Raw genomic sequence first — 24291 nt, forward strand, 5'->3', positions numbered from 1 at the left:
CATAATTTCCAATAGGAGCATATGTAACTTAAACTTTAAGTTTGTGTACACAAACCTATTTTTAAAAAGGGAAGTTATTGAAGCAAAGCTGCTTTTTATAGCCTTACACATACACTCAGTCTCTGAAGCTCTGATTATATTAATAGAGTTGTGTTTGGTTATATGAACCTATATCCTGCTTCCCAGGAATCTGCAGGCCCAGCATATACACACCTGTAGCACATAAAGGACCCAGGGCACCTCTTCAGCCACCGACCAACAGTGTGACCTTACCTCAGCTCACTGACCCCCTTGGTTCCCACCTCTATATAATAACAGAAAGAAAGGAATTTGAGGCTCAGAGAGGTTAAGTGACTTGCACAAGTCCACAGACAGAATAAGTGAGAAGGGGAGCTGGGATTTGAGCCTGGGCTTATCCAAGTGCTTTTTCCCCACTCCTCACTGGGTAAGACGATCCCCTCCCCTCCTCAGCTCTGATGTTCAAAGGCTTCCTGAGCTAGCAGGAAAAACAAGCTTCCCTAGTAATCTCTGTCTCTTTGCTCTGACTTCCCAGGAGGATATCAGTACCTCCCTTCCTAAGCAGGAAAAACTTTTGAGCCTGGCTGGAGACAACCTTTTCTGGAGTGAGGCAGATGTGATTCAGGCAACCAATGACTTCGACCCAAATTACAAAATCAGGGAGGGGACCTTTGCTGTCATCTACAGAGGACAAAGGAATGGCACATCGCTCTTCTTCAAGAAGTTCAGAGAGGTGAGTACTTCTTGACTTCTTGTGAACGGGTGGAGAGTGCATGGATGAGGCTGGATTTTCATGTTTTAATGTGTTTTTCCACAGACAACCTGCTCAAGTCTGGAGTCCACTGAAAGATTTTTCCAGGCAGAGATACAGATTTGTCTTAGGTAAGCCTCTCCTTAGGAAAGATTTATTTAACAATAATGATAGCTAACCCCTATATGTGTTCTGTGTTCTAGATCTGTTTTAAGCATTTTATATGAATAAACTCATTTAATCCTCACAATAACCCTACAACACATGTGTTATTAATATTTCATTTTAAAGATGGGCCCACTGAGAAATTAAGTGTCCTATCCAATATCCTACAACTAGTAAGTGGCAGAACCAGGATTTGAACCCAGGTTGTCTGGCTCCAAAGTCCATACTTTTCCTATGTAGCTATAATATGCAGAGATTAAAATTATAAAGGAAACTTGGCTCACTTAACCCAACTTCTTCCTTCCAGGGAGGAAAAAATCTGTTCCTTTCCTTTTTTTTTTTTTAGGAGGTATTAAGAATTAAACCTGAGACCTTGTACATGGGAAGCAGGTGTTCAACCACTGAGCTATACCCACTTCCCTCTATCCATTTTTAAATATGAGTCTTACTGATTCCAACTCTGATGGCAAGTCCATCTTAAAATCACACCCCTCTAGATTGGGTTGGCAAACAATGACGTGCAGCCTAAATCCAACCCATTATCTGTTTTTTTGTGAACTAAGAATGATTTTTATACTTTTAAATGGTTGGAAAAAATTAAAAAGAAGAATAATATTTCATGACACATGAAAATTTTATGAAATTTAAATTTCATTGTCCATAAATATAGTTTTATTGGAACACAGCCATGCTCATAGCTGCTTCGTGCTGTGATAGACTGTTGAGTAGTTGCAACAGAGGCCATGTGGCCTTTAATGTCTAAGATATTTACTAAGTAGACCTTTACAGAAAAAGTTTACTGACCCCTGGCCTAGAGCAATAGGGCCTTCAAACTTGGTCCTCATACTTGTTCATTTTGCAGATGGGGAAACCAGCCAGAGAAGTGAAGTGAACCTTCCAGTCACAGAGCTGGGTGGGGACTGGAATAGAGAAGGGGAGCACTGCTTGGGGTCCTGTGGGGCCTTATCCTGGCTCAGTCATCATTGACTGGTTAACCTGAACACATACTGGGCCTTTGTCATGTGTGTCCACTAGGTCACATTCTACCTTGGCAAATCGCCATCTGGGTTCTTTCTGCCATTGTGTAACCTTGGGCAAGTAATTCATGATTATTTTAAGAAATATAGAAAATTATAATTAAGAAAACAGAAATCACCTATTTTCCATAGCACCTATAAATAACTACTAATATATTGATATTTTGTTACATTGCCTTCTCTTTTTCTATTCATGTGTATGAATGTACACACACACCTATACACACACATACATACACACATCTATACACGTACACATTTAATCAAGATTAGAAGTATACTGGGAAACGGACTTTGGCCCAGTGGTTAGGGCGTCCGTCTACCATATGGGAGGTCCGCGGTTCAAGCCCCGGGCCTCCTTGACCCGTGTGGAACTGGCCACGTGCAGTGCTGATGCACGCAAGGAGTGCCGTGCCACGCAAGGGTGTCCCCCGTATGGGGGAGTCCCACGCGCAAGGAGTGCGCCCGTGAGGAAAGCCGCCCAGCGTGAAAAGAAAGAGCAGCCTGCCCAGGAATGGCGCCGCCCACACTTCCCGTGCCACTGACGACAACAGAAGCGGACAAAGAAACAAGACGCAGCAAATAGACACCAAGAACAGACAACCGGGGGGGGGGGGGGGAATTAAATAAATAAATAAATCTTTAAAAAAAAAAAAAGATTAGAAGTATAGTTCCCATTCCACTTTGGTCTAGTGCATTCACTCATTCATTCATTGATTCAGCAGACATAAATTGTCAACCTCTTTCCTAGGCTCTGGGGATTACAGACTTCAAAAATTCACAGCCCCTGCCTTGGGGAAATTTATGGATCAGTGAGGAGACTGACCTGCAAATAACTAACTGTAATAAATGTGCAAAGTGCAAAGGATGATGGATTGGGGGTAGGAGGAGGAGGGCAGAGAGATCAGGCAGGGAGCCCTTTGCAATAGTCCTGGGGAGATTCGATCAAGGTCTGACCAAGGCAGAGAAGAGAGAAATGAGGGGGAAATTTTGAAAGCTATTTTTGACAGTGAATGGTGACAAATGAGATGTGGGAGGTAAGAAAGTTTCTAGAAAACTATATGAATAGTGGTACCCTTTGCTGAGCTAATAAGTATGGATGGAGAAGCAGGTTTGGGACTTATGAATCTAGGATGTTCTCCTGGAGATCATCTGGATGCAGTTAGACATTTAGGTCTGGCACTTAGGATGGGCTGGAGGAGACATTTGGGAATGTTCTTCATAGAAAAGTGTGAGATAACTGCAGGGACAGCATGTAAAACAAGGTTTGAGCCCACCTGGGGAACACACAACTTTGAGGGAAGTCTGGGGGAAATGGCGATGCAGAACCCAATGAGAAAGGGTTTAGGGAAGAGCCTCAGTCCTAAAGTTGAGGAGTTAAGCAGACCTGCGATCCAGTTCCGGCTTCACTTCCTGCAGGTTTGTGACCGTGGGCAAGTTCCTTAACTTTGGATCAGTCTTTGATTATTCTTCCTGTCTGACTTCACACTCCTGCACTGATGCTTGATTTCAGATGCTGCCACCCCAATGTCTTACCTCTGCTTGGATACTGCACCGGAAGACAGTTTCACTGCTTGATCCACCCATACATGGCAAATGGCTCTTTACAGGACAGACTCCAGGGTCAGGTAAGGAGCTGAGTTGTGGCCAGAGAACAATGAGGCACCACCAAGTTAGGGAATCAAGGGTTAAGGACTTATAAGTCCAGAAGGACGGAAGAGACTGTTGAGGGTTTCAGGGAGAAGTTGGACCTGGTTAAATTGATCTGGCTAAACATCTTCAGAAAACCTATAAAAAATTATTTAATAAGAGGCATCTCATTCCTGTCAAGAACAAGACAAAGTGTCCCATAACAGTAATTTTATTTATTTATTTATCTTTTTTTTTTTTTAAAGAGATACCAGGGATTGAACCTACGAGCTCGTATGTGCAAAGCAGGAGCTCAACCACTGAGCCACACCCATCCAGTCTTAGAGCTCCACCCTGAGCTCTCACTGTATAGCAGATGCCTTAGTAAGGACTTTACACACTCATCTTCTTCAGTCCTCACCGAGAGGTTTCTTACATTTTCTAAAAGAGGAGACTCTGGCACAGAGAGGTGAAGTCACTTGCCCAAAGGAACACAGCTGACAATTGTCAGGGCTGTGGTTTAAATTGGCTTTCTCTGGTTCCAAATTTCAGACTTTTTGAGAAAAAAATGTAGTAGTAGGAGTTGTCAGGTCAAGTTCTTAGAAGATGTGGGACTTAAGAGAGGACTTGAATAATAATAATAATAATAATGATTTAACCTGGGAGACTCAGTCATAGAACAATAATGGTAGACCTGGCAACAGGTAGAGGAGGAGCTTTTAGCCTTCTCCACAATCTCCATCTCCCTGAATACACATATAAAACCCGCATAAGGGGAAGTGGACTTGGCCCAATGGATCGGGTGTCTGCCTACCACATGGGAGGTCCGAGGTTCAAACCCAGGGCCTCCTGACCCATGTGATGAGCTGGCCCATGCGCAGTGCTGATGCGCATAAGGAGTGCCATGCAGGGGGGTCACCCGCGTAGGGAAGCCCCACATACAAGGAGTGCGCCCCGTAAGGAGAGCCGCCCAGTGCGAAAAAAGTGCAGCCTGCCCAGGAATGGCACCACACACATGGAGAGCCGCAGCAGCAAGATGACGCAACAAAACACAGATTCCCGATACTGCTGACAAGAATACAAGCGGTCACAGAAGAACACACAGTTAATGGACACAGAGAGCAGACAACTGGGGGAGGGGAGAGAAATAAATTTTTAAAAAATCTTAAAAAATATATATAATAAAATAAAATATTTTAAATAAATAAATAAAACCAACATAAAAATAGTATGCCTGGCATGCAAACACAAGCTCCCTAACTCCTCTCTCAATCAAAACTGCTGCCCCTAACACCCTCCTATATGGAAATTCCAGAGCTGCCACTGTCATAGTCATAATGACAAAAATAACTGCTGCTTATTGAGCACCTATTTACCTGGCAACCACTCTGCTACAGGCCTACTATGTTCTTCCTTGAATCCTTACAGCCTCTCTAAAACACAGGGATTAATATTTCCTTTTTATATCTGAGGAAACAGAGGCTTAGAGTTGTTAAGTATTGTTTCCTAATTCACACAGCTAGTGTGTGTCTGAGCTGGGATTTGTACCTAGATTTGTCTGATTTCAAAACCCGTAGTCTTGCCTATAAACCAAGCTGGTTGAGCCTTTTTGCACAGGACATGAAGGATTAAGGGAGAGAAGAAAGCTGAGGTCCCTGCTATCAGACTTAAAAAGGCACAGGTATGACCATTTCACTGCCTCTTTTGCTTTCTCCTAGGGCGGCTCAGACCCCCTCCCCTGGCCCCAGCGTACCAGCATCTGCTTAGGGATGCTGTGCGCCGTTGAGCACCTGCATGGCCTGGAGATCATTCACAGCAATGTCAAGAGGTAAGAAGGGTGGCCTTGACCCCCGTGGGCCCGGGCTGCAAGGAGGGGAGCAGCACTTGCTCCTAGTCCCCTGTCTTTCCCTTTGTCTTTCTTCACTTTGCTTTTCTCCCCCAACCCCTGCCCATGTGCCTTTCTTCTTTCTTTCTGTGATTCTTTTTATATTATGTTGTCAAAAGTCAGCGTTTCTGGATTGTACCCCCTCTGATTGCTCTCAGCATGGACTGTCTCCCCGTGACCATGTCTGGCTTTCTGAGCTGGTGTTTTCCTACACCCTGGGATGTTTTACGTCCCATTCAGCAGCAGACCTGCACCTGGCCCTCAAGCTTTGGGTCATGTCTGCTAAGCCCTCTGGGATTTAAAACAAACCAAAACAGCAAAAAGCTTTAATTGTGGTAAAATATACATAACATAAAAATCATTTAAACCATTTTAAATGGACAATTTTTGGACATTAAATACATTGACAAGACTATATAACATTCAACTCTTTTTCCAGACTGTTTTTATCATCCCAAACCAAAACTCACACTCATTTAGCAATAATTCCCCATTCTCCCATCACACCACCCCTGGCAATTACTCTCCTGTTTTCTGTCTCTATGAATTTGCTTATTCTAAGTAATTCATATATGAGAAATCACACAATAGTTGTTCTTTTGTATCTGACTCATTTCACTCAACATGATGCCTTCAAGAATTATCCATGTTGTTCGTGTATCAGGACTTCATTCCTTTTTATGACTGAATAGTCCATTGTATGGATATACCACATTTTATTTATCCATTATTTGTTGATTGACACTTGGGTTGCTTCTACCTTTTGACTTTGTAATGCCATGACGAATATTGATGTGAAATTACCTGTCTGATTCTCTGCTTTCAACTCTTTGGAGTATATACCTAGGAATGGAATTTCTGGATCATATGTTAATATGGTAATATGGTAATTCTGTACTTAACTTTCTGCGCTATTTTACGTTCGCATCAACAATGCACCCAGGGTTCTTATTTCTCTGAATCCTTACCAACACTTGTGGTTTTTAATTTTTTAATTTTTATTTTTATTATTTTAAAGATTTATTTATTCCATCCCCTTCCCCCCCCTTTGCTCTCTGTGTCCATTCGCTGTGTATTCTTCTGTGATCACTTCTGTCTTTAGCAGCAGCACCAGGAATCTGTGTTTCTTTTTGTTGCATCATCTCATTGTGTCAGCTCTCTGTGTGCAGCGCCATTCTTGGGCAGGCTGCACTTTCTTGCGCACTGGGTGGCTCTCCTTACGGGGCGCACTCCTTGTGCATGGGGCTCCCCTATGTGGGCAGGGCACTCCTTGTGCACATCAGCACTGCTCATGGGCCAGCTCCCCTGCTTGTCCCCTGCTTGTATATCTGTTGGTAAAAGCAACTCTGTGTCAGGATGGCTTCCTGCAGGCTAAGTGTGCACACTAGCATCTCATTATACTTGTCCCAAACTCCCAAGAGCAGTAGACCCCACCTGAGAACTGGCAACATGATGAGAACTTCCAGAAGCCAGGCAATTTGGCAAAACTGGCCCCAGAAACATAGAACTCACATTCCCACATAGTTCTCTCTTCATTTGGCATGTGGAAGCATTTCCCTATTTCCTTGGTCTCAATTTTTGTTTGATTGCACAAACAATTGTAATAGCAAGAAAAGAAATGAAAGGTCAAGAGTTCATCTCTGATGCTGTTATCTAACTCTGCAGCTGGCCTCTATTTTAGTTTCTCCTTTCCATCCCTGTTCACACAACACTTTTAGCCCTAAGATAACATGGTTACTTAGTTAACAGTTTATGTTGTTTTCTCTCCCTTCATTTGAACATGGCAAACACTTTTCCACATTGCATATCATAATTTCTAGTGACTTCTTATGATTACATTGAGGGGATGTGCCCATAATTTACTTACTCTTTTTTTTTTTCAGGAGGTACCAGGGATTGAACCCAGGACCTCATATATAGGAAACAAGTACTCAACCACTGAGCTACATCTGCTCCCCAATGAGAGTTGCTTTTTGTTTTGTTTTGTTTTGTTTTTAGGAGATACTGGGGATTGAACCTGAGACCTTGTACATGGGAAGCATGTGCTCAACCACTTGAGCTACGTCAGCTCCTTTAATCACTCTTTTTTTTAGGATTTATTTGTTTATCTGCCCCTCTCCCCTCGTTGTCTGCTCTCTGTGTTCATTTGTTGTGTGTTCTTCTGTGTCTACTTGTCTTCTCTTTAGGTGACTCTGGGAACCCATCCTGGGACCTTCTGGAATGGGAGAGAGGCACTCAATCTCTTGTGCCACCTCAGCTCCCTGGTCTGCTGCATTTCTCATTGTCTCTCCTCTGTGTCTCTTTTTGTTGCATCATCTTGCTGCACCAGCTCTTTACGTGGGCCAGCATTCCTGCATGGGCCAGCACTCTGTGTGGGCCAGCTCTCTGCTCAGGCCAGCTCACTGTGCAGGCCAGTTTGCTTTCACCAGGAAGCTCTGGGAATTGAACCCTGGACCTCCTATATGGTAGATGGGAGCCCAATTGCTTGAGCCATATCTGCCTTCCCCCTTAATCTTTCTTAATAGTGGATGTTGGTATTGGTGTCTACTTTTGGGGGTTAGTTCTATCCTTAATATTTTCACACATATAGTTTTTTTTGCTTTCTTTAGAGTACTTTCTAAGAGTTAACTCACAGGTTTGAGTGGGTCAAAGGACATAAACATTTTCATGGCTCTTTTTTTTAATTAAAAATTTTTTTAATTGTCTTTTTTTAAAAAGATACATAGATCACACAAAATGTTACATTAAAAAATATAAGAGTCATCACTGTGACACAGTCATTGCATTTGATGAATACATTTTGGAGCACTGCTACACTGCATGGATTATACTTTATGTTGTAGTTTACGTTCTCCTCCAGTCCATTCAGTGGGTTCTGGTAGGATATATAATGTCCTGCATCTGGCCCTGCAATATCATTCAGGACAACTCCAAGTCCCGAAAATGCCCCCACATCATACCTCTTCTTCCCTCTTCCTGCCCTCAGCTACTCCCGTGGCCACTGTCTCCATGTCAATGATACAATTTTTTCCATTTCTAGAGTCACAATAGTTCTATAGAAGAATACCAGTAAGTGCACTCTAATCCATATTTTATTCCTCCATCCTGGGGACCCTGCGAGGTGATGTCCACTCCACCTCTAAATCAAGAGGGGGATTAGATCCCACATGGCTGATGGATTCATGGCTCTTTTTATTTCCCATGATCTGGGCAAGTATAGTCATAAAAGATGCTGGCATTTAGACTTGAGTCAGCTGGACCAAGACTGGGGGTCAGATCAGCTTTGGAGGGACCCAGCCAATACAACTTATGGGTTTGGAAAGCTAAAATTGATCAAGGTTGAAATCTATGGGGATCAGAGGAACTATACCTCTTTGGCCACACCAAATACCATTTGTGAGACACCAAGACTCAGCTCCATCCTCATTTGTTGAGGTAGCAGGCTCCTAATCCCCTCCCTTTTCCTATCAGGACTTGCTCAGAAACTCCAACTTTCAGGGGTTGGCAGTGTCACTGCTAAGGTGTTTTCCACAAGGGTCTCTATGGCAGCCTCTTCTTGTCCAGCTCTGAATGTCAGGGTTCATTGTGCTTTTTTTCTCCACAGCTCCAACATTTTGCTAGACCAAAACTTCATCCCCAAGCTGGCTCATCCAATGGCTCACCTGAGTCCTGTGAACAAGAGGTCTAAATATACCATGATGAAGACTAACCTTTTCCAGGTCTCAGCTGCATATCTGCCTGAAGATTTCATCAGGGTGGGGCAGCTGACAAAGCGAGTTGATGTCTTCAGCTGTGGAATAGTAAGAGCTTCCTTCCTTACTCAGACTTGGGCCTGCACTCAGTTTTCCCTCCCATGGACCCTTTGTAAGCTCAGGACATACTTGAGGCTCATCAGTATGTTCCATCAGAGTAATAATAGCAGGGGTTGGCAACTACAGCCTACAGGCCAGATCTGGCCCTTGACCTGTTTTTGCATGACCTGTGTGCTCTAAGGATTTTTTTTACATTTTTAAAGACTTGTATAAAAAACAAAGAGGAATATGTGCCATAGACTCTATGTGGCCCACAAGGCCTACAATATTTACTATCTGGCCTATTACAGAAAAAGTTTGCTGACTCTTGAAGTAGAGTCACTAAGAGTTCCAAGATTCTAGCAGGTTACACATGTCTTCTGACTTCCTTGATTCCCCACCCCCCAACTATCCATCAAATTCTTTCTCCAATTGTCTGTTTCTCCTAATTGTTCATTTATCTTTTTTGTCCATCTGTCAATCCATCTATCCAATCATCTATCCAAGCAGTCATCCAATATCTACTTATCCACCCATTATCCACTCCAATTGAATATCCATCTATCTCTCCAACCATTCACCTATCTACCCATCCACTTAATATCTGCCCATCTAGCCAGCCCTCCAGCCCTCCAGCCATCTACCCATCCAACGTCCCTTGTCCCACCATCACCACTGTCTATCATTACCATAGCCAGGCACTTGGAATATTAATTTAAAAACATTATCTTCCCCCAGGAGCTCATGGTCTGGTGTAGCAAAGCATATTTCTGTAGAAGACCAGTCCATTGGGCTCTCTATAGGTCTGATGTGTTAAAAGGGTTTTGTGGCCAAATAAGTATGGGTTAAGGAAAGTCAAGCTGATATTTTACCACAGGATAAATCAGAGCCTTTACAATGAACATTGTAAATTCACCACAGGGAAAGAACAGTATGCAGTGTTTCCCAAACTAATTTGACTGTGGAACCTTGTTTTCTCAGAGTCCCTCTCAGCATTAGTGTTCCCTGGAACCCAGTTTGGAAAATGCTGGTTGATAAAAGTGACAGTCTCTGGTTAACCCTCAGCCAAAAGCAAATGCAGCTGCACCTTGAGCCTTGCCCTTTCTCCTCCGAGCTTTGGACTCTGCACTGCCTCTCTCACCAGTCTCCTAACTTTCCTTCTCTCACAGGTACCTCATCCTGAGCCTCTTTCCCTGGCCCTACTTCCATGCTCCAGATTCCTTTTCCCTCTGTCTTCCAGCCCTTCTGGGTCTTCTGGTTTCCTTGTCCCCCTGAGCCTCTCTGTGAGTTGCTCAGTGAGGCCCAGCTGGCAGAACCTCCAGCCTGGTCCAGTCCTGCTCCTTTGAGAACAACAAGACTGAACCTCTAGGCCACTAGGTACTATAGTATAGTGTTTAAGAGTATGGGTTTGAGTCCCAACTCAGTTTCTTTCAGCTTTGTTACCCAGAGTATATCACTTACCTCTCTCAGCCTCAGTTTTGCTCTCTGTAAAATGGGGATACATTATATATGGAGATTATTGAGATAGGGAGTATAAACTGGTTAGCATGTGATAAGAGCCCAAGAAAGGGAACTGTTACTATTTTTGTGGTTATTTATTATTCCTACCTTCTTATCTTCACTCTGATTTATGTTTATTCTTGACTTTCTAACTTGGCTTTTGGCATCAGAATTGATTTCCCCATGAATGAACATGCATTCACTTATTCATTCATTCATTCATTTGTTCATTCATTCATTCATTCATTCATTCATTCATTCAGTGCCCACTGGTTCCCTTCACCCTTTTTCTCAGCCCTGCCTCCTGTTTGCATAACAGTGCATTTCTGGTTTTGATGAATATTAAATGACCTAGTCTCTGTAGAGTTTCCAGTACAGTGCCTGCCATGTGGAAGGGGTTGAGGAAATGGTCATTTATTTCCCCTTGTTCTTCCCTTACTTCTCCACAGGACCTTGCTGGGTATCCCTGAAAAGGGATTGGCTCTTGCCCAACTTGCTGGCGTGGTACCCTCTGCTGCCCACTCCTGGCCGCAGTCAGGCTTGGGGTGGTCTCTGGCCATTATCCTTTCCTTCCTCTGTGAGTGGAGGATTTCTTAGCAGTAAACATGACCCTAGGTTGACTGGCTTCAAGAGAGGTTTGTAGGAGAGAGGTGACACTGGAGGTGGGAGATTCACAAAATCCCCATTTAACAGATGAGAACACTGAGGCTCAGATTTCATATATATATATATATATATACACTTTTTTTTTTTAGGAGGTACTGGGGATGAGGCTCAGATTTTAAGTTACTTGTCCAAAGATTACATAAGTGTATAAGGGACAGAGTCAAAATTTGAACCCAGGCCTGATCTGATTATGGTCTCAGCCCTGCTGAGAATTCCTGTTCAAAGCATTTTTCCCATTCGTTAATTGCATTATGGTTTACACTGGTATAGGGGCTGTGCTCATCTTGTGAGTGGATGATTTCATGATAGAGAATATTTATGAAGGCAAGCTTTAAATATTGTGGAGATTTTCTGTATTGAAATAGATATCTGCACATGGGTTATTTCTTTTTTTAACTTTATTTTAAATACTTTCAAACTTACAGGACAGTTACAAAAATAATACAAACCCCATACCAAGAACTCTAATACGCCTATTTCCCCAGATACCCAAATCCACCGATTTTAGCACTTTGCCACATTTGCTATTTCTTTATTTCTCTCTACCTACCTATCTATCAAGCTATCTATCATCTATCTATCTATCATCTATCTACCTATCTATCTAATCTATCAATCAATTTTCTAAACACTTGAATGTAGGTTGTAAACATCATGACCCTTGAACACTTAATACTGCCATGTACATTTCCTAAGAACAAGTATATTCACTATGTACCTACATTACGTGCAGTCATCAAATTCAAGAAATTTGACCCTGATATAAAGCTTACAGCCTATATTCCAATTTTTTCATATGTACCAGGAACGTCCTCTTGAGCTTTTTCTCCTCCTTTATTAGATCTTCTCCAGGATCACATATTGCATTTAATTGTCATTGTTTCTTTAGTTGCTCTTCTAGTAATTTTTAAATGAAATTATCTTTACTAATGGGTAATATGTATTTTTTTGTCCTTATTTATTTTTTTAATATTACATTCAGAAAATACGAGGTCCCCATATATCCCCCACCCCTCTCACCCCACTCCTCCTCCTGTAGCAACAATCTCCTCCATCATCATGAGACATTCATTGCATTTGGTGAATACATCTGAAACCCATCCTCCCTGCCTTGCTATTAATTAATTGGAATCATCCACCAGCAGCTGGGTGGAGTTTCTAGTTGGAAGGGATATTTTGGGGGCAAGTGGCTGAGCTGGGTGTTGTGCTTTAGTGTCTGAACCATGCTAACTCCACACATTCTCTCTCTCGAGGTGTTAGCCGAGGTCCTCACTGGCATTCCTGCGATGGATAATGATCGAAACCCAGTTTATCTGGTAAGGCAACCAGTCACTTCTGACTGGGTGGTACCTTTGGGCTTTACACAATGGCATAAGGAGGGCAGGAATCTCCACTGTACCCATTTTACAGTGCTACTGAGGCCTCAGACTAGGGTTTCATTTGCATGTGAGTGAAGTAGCTTTAACCCCTGAACACCCAGCCACCTATTGCTTTTTCATGATAATAAAATTTAGAATGTTTACAGAAAGCCCTTTTCTTCTCTACAAATCCAGCAAACCTAGTAGTTAAGGTGTATCCTGAAATTGGTAAAAGTTCCTTTCAGCCCTCTTAAACATCAGGTTTCTATAATAATAATAATAATTTCCATTTTATAGGTTCAAAGTACTGTCATTTTTTTATGTATATGCTGTCATTAAAAAAATAACAATGCAGTTTGATAGGGACTCCACATGCACTGTCTTTCTAAATAATCTCAACAGCCCTATTGAAATCAATGGCATCATTACGTTCATTTACAGATGTGTAAAACAGGCTCTGAGATTACCTGACATCTCAGAGTTACTAAGTGCCAGAGCTGGAATTTGGACCCAGTCCTCTCTGACTACAGATCCTGAATTCTTAACCACAACAACTCTCTCCTGACTCATTAATTCCTGAGACATTCAGTTTTATTATCATCCCCATTTTACAGTGGAGAAAACTGAAGCAACTTGTCTAGAGTCCCCCAGTGAAGTAGCTCGGTGGTGGAGTGGGATTTGAACCCACGTCTTCTGCAGAGTTCAAATCCTTTGCAAGCTGTAGTGCCCTCCATCAGTTTGAGAGGGACATACCTCTTCTGACTCAATGTTGAGGCCGCTGGAGCAGACAGCTTTCTGGGACTGGGCCCTCAAAGCATCCCCTGGTCCTAGGGCAGGGGCCCTGATCCCTGCTGACTTGTCCCCTAGCTAACTCCCTGAGCCCCATTCGCTTTGGGCCCTGCACCCCAGAGCTACAAAGAGGTCCTTTGGGAGTGGGATATGGTTTTGGGTGACTTGAGGCGGTTTCTCATCTCCTGACAGTTTCCTCGAGGTGCATTTCCCAGCAGTCCTCTGGGGCACCATGAGCAAATGTCACAGGAGAAGGGGGGTTTTTGAGACACTCGTGCAATTTTCTAGGAGGTTTTTGTTTTTTAATTCTATAACTAGGGGAGGGTGTAATTTTCTCAAAATCTAGTTTCTCTTCTTCTAGACCCAAATATGGTCTCTCATCATCTCCTGTTGTAGAATATCAAGTCCAATAGACAATCAAGATTTGTGCTGAAAAGGAAAGCTTGCTGACACCTAGTGTGGTCCTGGGTGGGAGGAAACAGGCCTCTCTTTCAAGGGTGGGGACCATTCGATGCCACAGTGTTTTGCTAGGGCAGTTGGGTGGTCTCCATCAAAATTTAAAATGTGTGTACCCTCTGCTCTGATCCAGCAATTCCGTTGCTCCACTAGGGAAACACTCACACAAGTGAAGAAAGACAGATGAACAAGGATTTTTTTAACAACATCATTCATGAGAGTGAAGCTCTGCAAATAAGTCAACTATCAATTGGGAGGAAGTGGTTAAAGATTATAATACAGTTTTATACATACCATCAAATACCATGAGATTATTTTAAAAATGAGGATAAAATGCATTCTTTGATAAATTTTGACACACGTGTACATCGGTGAATCTGTCACCAAATCCAGATAATGAATACATCCTCTACCCCCAGAAGTTACCTCTTCTGTTTGTAATTCTTCCCTCCCAGCCCTCCCCACTCCTGCCACCCCCTGGCAGCCACCGGTCTGCTTTTTGTCAGTATACAATAGTTTATATTTTCTGGCATTTCACGTAAATGAAATCATATGGCATGTGCTCCTTTTGGCTTGGTTTCCTTCACTCAGCAGAGTTATTCTGAGAGTCATCCGTACCCTTATGTGTGCTCATTTCTTTTGTGGCCTAGTGCTGTTCCGTCGAATGGCTGGGCCGTAGTTTGTCCATCCACCTGTTGTTGGACATTTGGAGTGTTGTTAGCTTTTGACCTTTACAAATAAAGCTGATAAGTGCTTCTATGTTCTCGTGCGTAGGTGCTTTTCTGTGTGTGGACATACGCTTTCATTTCTATTGGGGTGTGTAATTTACCGGTAGTGAAGTTCTCATTTTTGAGTGTACAAATTTCTGAGTTTTGACAACTGTACACAGTCGTGTAGCTACCACTGCAGTCCACGTGGGGATTACTTCCATCAGTCCAACATCCCTCAGGCTACACTGTAGTTAACCCCCTTACCCCACGCCCAGCCTCTGTGGCAACTACAGGTCTAATTTCTGTCCATAAAGTTCTCTTTTTCAGAGTGTCATATAAATTGAATCATAGAGTATGTACGTGTTTGTTTCTGGCTTCTTTCACTTAGCATCGTGCTTTTGAGGTTTTGCCATGTTGTTGCAGTTTTTGGTGGGTTAGTCATTTTTACTGTTGAGGCGTATTACGTTGTATGGATATAAAACAACTTGTTTATCCATTCACCAGTTGCTGCACATATTGAGTTGTTTCTAGGTTTTGAGTGGTAGAAACATTCTTATAAAAAAATTAATGAGAAAGACACATATGTTCTGACAGGGAAATATCACCATGAGAAAAAAGAAAGTTTAGAACAGTATATGGTATAATCTCATTTTTGGTAATAAATAGATGAAAGAATAAAAAAAAATTGGATCTTATAGTTTCTTCTTATCTATAAATTGGGGATAATAATAATACCTATCTGATAGGGTTTACTGAGGGTTAAATCATATGAAGTGCCTAAAACAATGACTGCAACATAATAAGTACTTTGTAAGTGTTTGCTATTAGCATTATTATTATTATTTGTTTGAGGTACTGGGGGCCAGGAATTGAACCCGGGACCTCATATGTGGAAAGCCTGTGTTCAACCACTGAGCCACATCGGCTCCTCTGAGTTGGTTTTCTTGTTTGTTTTGCTTGTTGTTTGTTTTTGTTTTGGAGGCACCAGGAACCAAACCTGGGACCTTCCATGTGGGAAACAGGCGCTCAATTGCTTGAGCCACATCTTCTTCCCACATTATTATTGTTACTGCTATTATTTTAACAGCTTTTAGGATATTGTTTGCTCTTATAATAATTATTATATATAAGTAAATTTATAACTAAAATGATTGTAGCTGTATAGCAGAAAGTCTAGAAAAATATAATCCACTATTAGCAGGGACTAACTTTTGGAGAGTAGAAATGAAGGGAAAGACAAACTTTTGATGTAAAAAAAGACTTTAACTATGTCTGTTTGACAAAAAATACTGTTTTTGTAATAATTTTTAGTTAACTTTTAAAATTTAAGTAATATTTACACTTGGCTTAGAAAACCCAACCACACAGGGCAGCAACTCTATGTCTCTCTCTTTTCCTTCCCAGACCTACTTTCAGGGATGATCACTTTTTTTTTTTTAGGAGGTACTGGGGATTGGACCCAGGACCTCATACATGGGAAGGAGGCAGTCAACCATTGAGCTACATCTGCTCCCCAATGACAGCTGTTTTTTTCATTTTTGTTTTTGTTTTTAGGAGGTACCTGGGACCTTGTACATGGGAAGCAGGTGCTCAACTACTTGAGCTACATCCTCTCCCCATGACTGCTTCTTTTTTTTTTAAAGATTCATTTATTTTTTCCCCCTTCCCCTCCCCCACCCTGCCATTTTTGCTGTGTGTGTCCATTCGCTGTGTGATCTTCTGTATCTTTATTTTTGTCTTCTCTTTCTGATGTGGAGAGAGGTTCCCTGTCAATTGCACCACCTCAGTTCCTGGTCTCTGCTGCGCTTCACCTTGACTCTCCCCTTTGTCTCTCTTCTGTTGTGTCATCATCTTGCTGTGTGACTCACTAGTGTGGGCACTGGCTCACTGCGCAGGCACTGGCTCACTGCGCAGGCACTGGTTCATCGCATGGGCATGCTTCCTCGTATTTTTCACCAGGAGGCCCCAGGGATCGAACCTGGGTTCTCCCATATGGTAGGCGGAGGCCCTATCACTTGAGCAAATCCACTTCCCACAACTGCTTTTAAAACCCTTTCTCACTGCGGAAAATCTCAAACATGCAAGAAGTAGAATATAAGGAATCTCTATATACCCGTCCTACCACTATCAATTATCAGCATTCTTACTTCTTCTATGCACTCAAAAAACTTTTTTTTTTTTTGGTGTAGTTTAAAGAAAATCACAGGCATTTTATCAATTCACCTATAAAATATAGTTATTTCCTATAATCCCTTTATATAATTTACTACCCAGCCCATGTTTAGATTTCCAAAGTTGTCTCAAAAGCGACTTTTTCGGGGAGCAGATGTGACTCAGGTGGTTGGGCCCTCACGTCCTACAGGGGAGGTCCCGGGTTTGGTTCCTGGTCTCTCCTAGAGAAGATGAGCAGACACAGCAAGCAGACACATGAGGGAGCCATCTTGGCAGGGGGATTAATAAATAAAAAAATAAATATTTTTTAAAAGAAGACTTTTTCAAGTTCATTTGAAACCAGTCCAAAGAAAGTCCACATATCGCCTTTGGTTATGTTTCTTAAGGCTCTTTAATTCTTTTACAGCCTTCCCCTCCATTTTTCTTTCTGTATGTCATTAATTTTTTGCATAAAAGTGGGTCATTTGTCCTATAGACCATTGCACATTCTGGATTTTGCTGATTACAATATATTTAACTTGCTTCTCTATTCCTCACATTTCCTGTTCGCTAGTTAGATCTTGAGACATGATTAGATTCATGTTCACTGCTTTTGTCAAGAGCACTTCATAAGTGGTGCTCTGTGCTTCCTGTGGCCTTACAACTTGAGGCACTTAGCATATTGTCTTACTTTCAGTGCTAAGATTGATTGGATGTTCAAGAGGAGTTGCCAATTCCTCCATTACAAAGTTCCCCATCCCCTTTTCCCCCAGTGTTCTTAGCATCTCTTGATGACCATTTCTAAATGAGATCCATATTTCATTAGGAGAATAAAATGGTGAGCTTCTACTTCAATCATTTTTCTTTTTTTTTTTAAAGATTTATTTATTTCTCTCCCTTTCCCCCCACCCCACCAGTTGTCTGCTCTCTGTGTCCATTCACTGTGTGTTCTTCTGTGTCCACTTGTATTCTTGTCAGCAGCACTGGGAAACTGCATCTCTTTTTGTTGCGTCATCTTGCCGCATCAGCTCTCTGTATATGCGGCACCACTCCTGGGCAGGCTGCACTTTTTTCGCGTAGGGCAGCTCTCCTTACAGGGTACACTCCTTGCGCATAGGGCTCCCCTATGCAGGGGACACCCCTGAGTGGCACGGCACTCCTTGAGCACATCAGCACTGCATGGGCCAGCTCCACACAGGTCAGGAGGCCCTAGGTTTGAACCCTGGACCTCCCATGTGATAGGCAGACGGTCTATCAGGTAAGCCAAATCGGCTTCCCTCAATCACTTTTCAGAACGATAACTTTTAACAGTTTGATTTTGTTATAGATGGTGGTAACCTTCATACCTGTAAATAATATGCTTCTATTGCTTTTTAAAATTTTGTATTAATTTATCAAGTTTAAACACTCATTTTACTTTTTAAAAAGATGAACATTTGAAAAGTAGGGATCACTTAAGAGAATCATGCAAAAGGGTCAGAAGTACAACTCTTGTCAACTAGAGGTCTTTAGTCTCCACGTAGTGAATTCCTGTTGTTGTCAGGCATTTAGATATTACTAGATCCTCATACAATTCATTTTCAGGATGAGGAAACTGAGGCAGAGTGGGAACTGTTTTATTTGTTTTGGTTTTGAAGCAAATATCACAACCCATATCTGATAACCTCTGGTAATCTTTTTTTCTGAACTATAAATGTGTTTGTATGAAAAGTTGTATGAAGCAATGAAAATTAAATTAGTTTTTTGTTTAAAGAATCACTTCTATTAAAATAATAAAATTACACACAGAAACAATAAAATGTAGCCAAAAAATAAATTAGTATGTACAATCTGTCAAAACATTTGTGAGGCATTTACTATGTGCCAGGCACTGTTCTAAGTGCTGGGAATTCAGTGATGAGTAGGATAACGTTTCTTCCCTTTGGAGGTTTCATTCTAGAGGGGGAGAAAAAAGTGATATTCAAATAAACAAAAACGTGTATAAGTCTGGCAGTGGTTTGTGCTATGAAAAAAAGAGAAGTAAGCTTAGGTGACACAGTGAAAGAAATGGGGAAGGCTATTTTAGGTTGGGGAGGGCCTCTTGGGGAAGGTGCCATCTGAGCTGAGATCTGAATAAGTGAGGAATCAGGATATGGTAAAACCTGAGGGAGGTGCATTCCAGGCAGGGGAACAGCAAGTGCAAAGGCCCTGAGGCAGAATGCACTTAGTGGCTTTTAAGAATAGAAGGAAGCCACCGTGGAAGTCTGCGTCCAGGGAGGGACAGAGAGGAGATGAGATGGGGAGGGTCGGCAAGGCCCAGATTGTCACAAGATTCTGAAGGCCACATTCAACAGCTGGGGAATACTAGAGAACATTGGGAACCTATGTTAAAAACAACACAGAAAACTTAAAATTTTATTTTTCTATATAGAATATATTAAAATATTTGTGCATACATATTTTATATTATTAATGTAAATATACTAAATATTTTATAATATCTATAAATATGTAAATATATAACATTATTTAGAATATACAATATTATATGACAAAACTTTAAAAAATATATAAATGTTATATATATATATATATATATTTTTTTAAGATTTATTTATTTATTTAATTTCCCCCCCTCCCCTGGTTGTCTGTTCTTAGTGTCTATTTGCTGCGTCTTGTTTCTTTGTCCGCTTCTGTTGTCATCAGCGGCACGGGAAGTGTGGGCGGCGCCATTCCTGGGCAGGCTGCTCTTTCTTTTCACGCTGGGCGGCTTTCCTCACGGGCGCACTCCTTGCGCGTGGGGCTCCCCCACACGGGGGACACCCTTGCGTGGCACGGCACTCCTTGCGCGCATCAGCGCTGCGCATGGCCAGCTCCACACGGGTCAAGGAGGCCCGGGGTTTGAACCGCGGACCTCCCATATGGTAGACGGACGCCCTAACCACTGGGCCAAAGTCCGTTTCCCAAAATGTTATATTATTTATACAAGTAAATATATTATAAATATAAAGACAATATAAATGTTCATCATATAGTATATAATAGATTAATGCACTATAATTATCTCAATCCATAAAACACACAATTAATTTCCTTATTTATTTATACATTGAATTTAATCAACATTATAGTATTAAGTACTTAATACATTTATAGCATATTAGTTATCTATATATCTTCTATCATATGCATAGTTTAGATTCCTGCTCTTATATACTATAAAATATAAAATAAATAAAAAACTTATTAAAATATGTAAATATACATAATATTATTTATGTCGTGGCCCTCCTGTTATGTAGATATGATTCAGAATCCTATATTTTAAAATATTTATTTTATATCATAAGAGATTGACCTTGTAATTGTTAATAAGATGTAATTATTATTTAAGTAAAGGGCTCTACATGTGGTAAGTGCTATGTAAATGGTAACTATTATTATTAGTTTCATCACAAATAGATTATTGAATATTCTATGTCAAGTATCAGCTTTATGCTTTAAGTGCATTATATCATTTAATGTTCATGTCATTCTTTTTTTAAAATTAATTTATTGAAGTATCTCACTCATACATAGACATACATAAACACTAAGTGTATAGTAATAGTTGTGAACTTAGAAAACAAACATATATAACATCATACAGAACTCTCATAACTCACCCTCCCACCAATAACTTGCATTGTTGTTAAACCTTTTTAACTAATGATTAAAGAGCATTGTCAAAATATTCCTACTAACCAAAGTATTTTCCCCCCAACCAACCCTATTATTATTATCTTTATATCATTTATATATATGAACATACATAAACAACTAAGTGTATAGTAAAAGTTGTAAACTTACAGAGCAAACATGCATGACATCATACAGGGGTCCCATACATTGACTCTCTGTCAATACCTTGCATTGTCATGAGACGTTTGTTACAAATTATGAAAGAATATTGTCAAAGTCTTACTGCTAATTATAGTCCTTATCTTACATTTGCTGTGTTTTTCCCCCAACCCACCCTATTATTATTTTTTTAATATTTTTTATGACAGAAGTTGTATACTTATAAAACAATCATGCACATGTGCAGAATTCCCAAACAACACCCTTCCATCAACACACCACACTGTAGTGGAACATTTGCTACAGATAAGATAATATCATCTGATTGTTACGATGTCCATAGTGTATATCTGGCTCACATTTTCCATACTGCCTCATTATCAACACAGTACATCTTTCACATAGATGCAAGAATATTATATTATTACTGCTAACCACAGTCCATAGGTCACTCTAGCTGTAATTTTCCCAAGCTTCTCCACATTCCCAACACCCTGCAGTAGTGATATACATTTGCTCTAGTTCACAAAGGACACTCCTACATCTGTACCATCAACCACAATTCTCATCCACCTCTTGGTTTACTGTGTTATTCAGTTTCTAGATTCTCTAGCATTCTGTCAATTGGCATTTACATCTCTAGACAACTATTTTCAGCCACATCCCCATTTATAAACTAGCTATTGCTCACTATGTGTTACCATCCAGTCTACATTTCCACATTTTTACAGTAAAGCTAATTAAAACTTCTACATACATTAAACATCAGTATTCCATCTCAGTCCTCCTCTTATCCCCTTTCAGAATCCACCACCTACCACCAGGTCTTGAAGATATTTTCCTACAATTTCTTCCAGAAGTTTTATGGTTCTTGCTTTTATTTTGAGGTTTTTGATCCATTTTGAGTTAATTTTTAGATAAGGTGTGAGATAGGGGTCCTCTTTCCTTCTTTGGGCTAGAGATATCCAATTCTTTCAGCACCATTTGTTGAATGGACTGTTCTGCCTGAGCTGTGTGGGTTTGATAGGCTAGTCAAAAATCACTTTACCATACATGTGAGAGTCTGTTTCTGAACAATAAACTTGGTTCCATTGGTCTATGTGTCTGTCTTTATGCTAGTACCATGCTGTTTTTACCACTATAGCTAGGTAATGTGATTTAAAGTCTGGAGATGAGGGTTCTCTTTTCCTTTTTGTGATGTTTCTGGCTATTCAGGACCCCTTACCCTCACAAATAAATTTGATGATCATGTTTTCAATTTTTTTTTTAATGCTGGTGGAATATTTACCAGATTGCACTGAATCTGTGTATCAATTTGAGTAGAATTTACATCTTAATGATATTTAGTCTTCCAATCCATGAGCATGGAATGTTCTTCCAGTTATTTAGGCCCTTTTTTATTTCTTTTAACATTGGGTTGCAGTTTTCTGAATACAAGTGCTTTACATCATTGATAAGTTTATTCCTATTTGAGTTTTATCTGTCGTATTTTATTTTCACCACTCTTTTGACACTTTTAGTTACTTTTATTGATATAATCTTCATTTCTGGACTCTCTTCCAGGCCTCTCTCTCCTGTCTTTTCTTTTCAGGCTCTAGCACACCCTTTAGCATTTCCTAAAAATCTGGTCTCTTGCTTAGAAATTCTCTCATTTTCTATTTATCTGTGAATATTCTAATCTCACCCTCATTTTTGAAAGACAGACTTCTCTCTTCTTGCCTCCATGTTTTCTGGTGAGAAATCAGCACTTAATCTTATTGGGTATCCTTTATATGTTATGCATTGCTTTTCTCTTGCTGTTCTCAGAATTCTCTCTTTTTCTTTGGCATTTGACATTCTGGTGAGTATGTGTTGGTCTATTCAGATTTTTTCGGATGGGAGTACATTGTGTTTCCTGGACATGGATATCTATATCCTTCAATAGGGTTGGGAAATTTTCTACCATTATTTCTTCAAATATTCCTTCTGGCTCTTTTCCCTTCTCTTTTCCTTCTGGGACACCCATGACATGTGTGTTTGCATGCCTTTTGTTGTCATTTAGTTCCCTGAGACCTTATTCAATTTTTTCCATTCTTTTCTTCATCTCTTCTTTTGTAGGTTCACTTTTAGAAGCCATTTCTTCAAGCTCACCAATCTTTTCTTCTGCCTCCTCAAATCTGCTATTGTATGATGCCAATGTTTTTTAAATTTCATTTATTGCACCTTTCATTCCCATAAGATCTACTATTTTTCTATGTATGCTTTCAAATTCTTCTTTGTGCTCATCCAGTGTCTTAATATCCTCAATCTCTTTATCCATCTCATTGAATTTATTAAGTCAACTTGTTTGAACATCTATGATTTGTTGTCTCAACTCTTGTATGTCATCTGGAGGCTTATCTAGCTCCTTTAACTGGGCCATAGCTTCCTGTTTCTTGGTGTGGGTTGTAATTTTTTTTTTTTTTTGGTGTCTTAGCATCTAGATTACTAGAGTATTTATTCTGGGTGCAGTTTTTCTCTTTAGTTTAGGGCTTCCTACCCTTTCTGCCTTGCTGGTTGTGCAGTAGAAGCCAAGGTTGTAATTGGTGCAGTAAGCTGTGGAGGCTCAAGCTGCCCTCGTTGTGCCAGGGACCAATGAAGCTTCTCCCAACTTTCTCTTTTGCCAGGGGTAGGGACAGAGTCACAGCTGTGTGAAATAATCCAAGTCGTGCAGGCCTAGATTCTAGTTGCCCAGAGAGACTGATGAAGCTTCAAACCCTTTCTCCCCTGCCTGGGGTAGGGATGGAGCTACAGGTGTGGGCAGCAATCTATGCAGTGCAGGTCCAAGATGACTGCAGTTGCCCTGGTAGACTTCCAATTTTCAGTCTCTGCCATCCAGAGTTACCTGTAGTTACCTGGATAGGCTGGGGCAGGGCCCACAGCCTCCTCCCCACCAGAGGTGGGGCTGAAGACTAATCTAGGGCTGCAGGCAGATCTCGATGAAAGAAACTGGTTCCTACTGTCACTGTGATTTTCGGTCAGCTGAGCTTCCTCTCAGGCTGGGAACAGAGTCAAAATGGCAGCCACTGGCCTATTTCTGACGTGGGCAGATTCATACCCAGCTGTTCCCAGGGTTATATCTTAGCCAGCTGAGTCTACCAATCAGTAATCGAAATCGGCAGCCAACCATCTCTTCCTCCCCTGTTTTTGGGAAATAGAGCTTCCATTTCCAGCCATAGAATAGCTCCTGGGGCGGCTCATGCCACCAGAGTAGGATAATCACCGGCCTCCACAGGTTAGCTGGTAATTTCCCAGAGAAGCTGGTGCAGGTCCCCGCAGCTTCCTCCCTGCTGGAGGTGACACTGGAGCCTGGGCTAGAGCCCAGAGTCTGACCTGGATGGAAAGAAGCTGGTCCCCACTAGCACTGGGATTTTCAGTCCACCCCACTTCCCTCATGCCAGGTGTGGAGTTAAGATGGCAGCTCCCGGCCTCTTTCTGTTTGGACAGGCTCAAACTTTAGCTGTTCTCAGGATTGTACTTTAACCCACTGAATTTACTCATCAGTGGCTGAAGTTGGTACCCAGCTGTCTCTTCCACCCCTATTTTTG

General features: G+C 41.2%; 1 protein-coding gene across 4 annotated transcripts in view; it reads left to right on the plus strand.

Annotated features, from left to right (window-relative positions):
• Window positions 1–24291, plus strand: part of IRAK2 (interleukin 1 receptor associated kinase 2) — a 91849-nt gene that overhangs the window by 61472 nt on the left and 6086 nt on the right. For all 4 annotated transcript variants that reach the window (XM_058288559.1, XM_058288560.2, XM_023587172.2 and 1 more), the window contains 6 exons: window positions 554–751; window positions 836–900; window positions 3485–3599; window positions 5319–5428; window positions 9090–9285; window positions 12696–12758. In XM_058288559.1, the coding sequence (XP_058144542.1) occupies window positions 554–751; window positions 836–900; window positions 3485–3599; window positions 5319–5428; window positions 9090–9285; window positions 12696–12758 (747 nt within the window). The remainder of the gene's footprint in view (window positions 1–553; window positions 752–835; window positions 901–3484; window positions 3600–5318; window positions 5429–9089; window positions 9286–12695; window positions 12759–24291) is intronic.

This window comes from Dasypus novemcinctus, chromosome 26 (genome assembly GCF_030445035.2).
Source record: "Dasypus novemcinctus isolate mDasNov1 chromosome 26, mDasNov1.1.hap2, whole genome shotgun sequence".
In the NCBI taxonomy this organism is placed as follows: domain Eukaryota; kingdom Metazoa; phylum Chordata; class Mammalia; order Cingulata; family Dasypodidae; genus Dasypus; species Dasypus novemcinctus.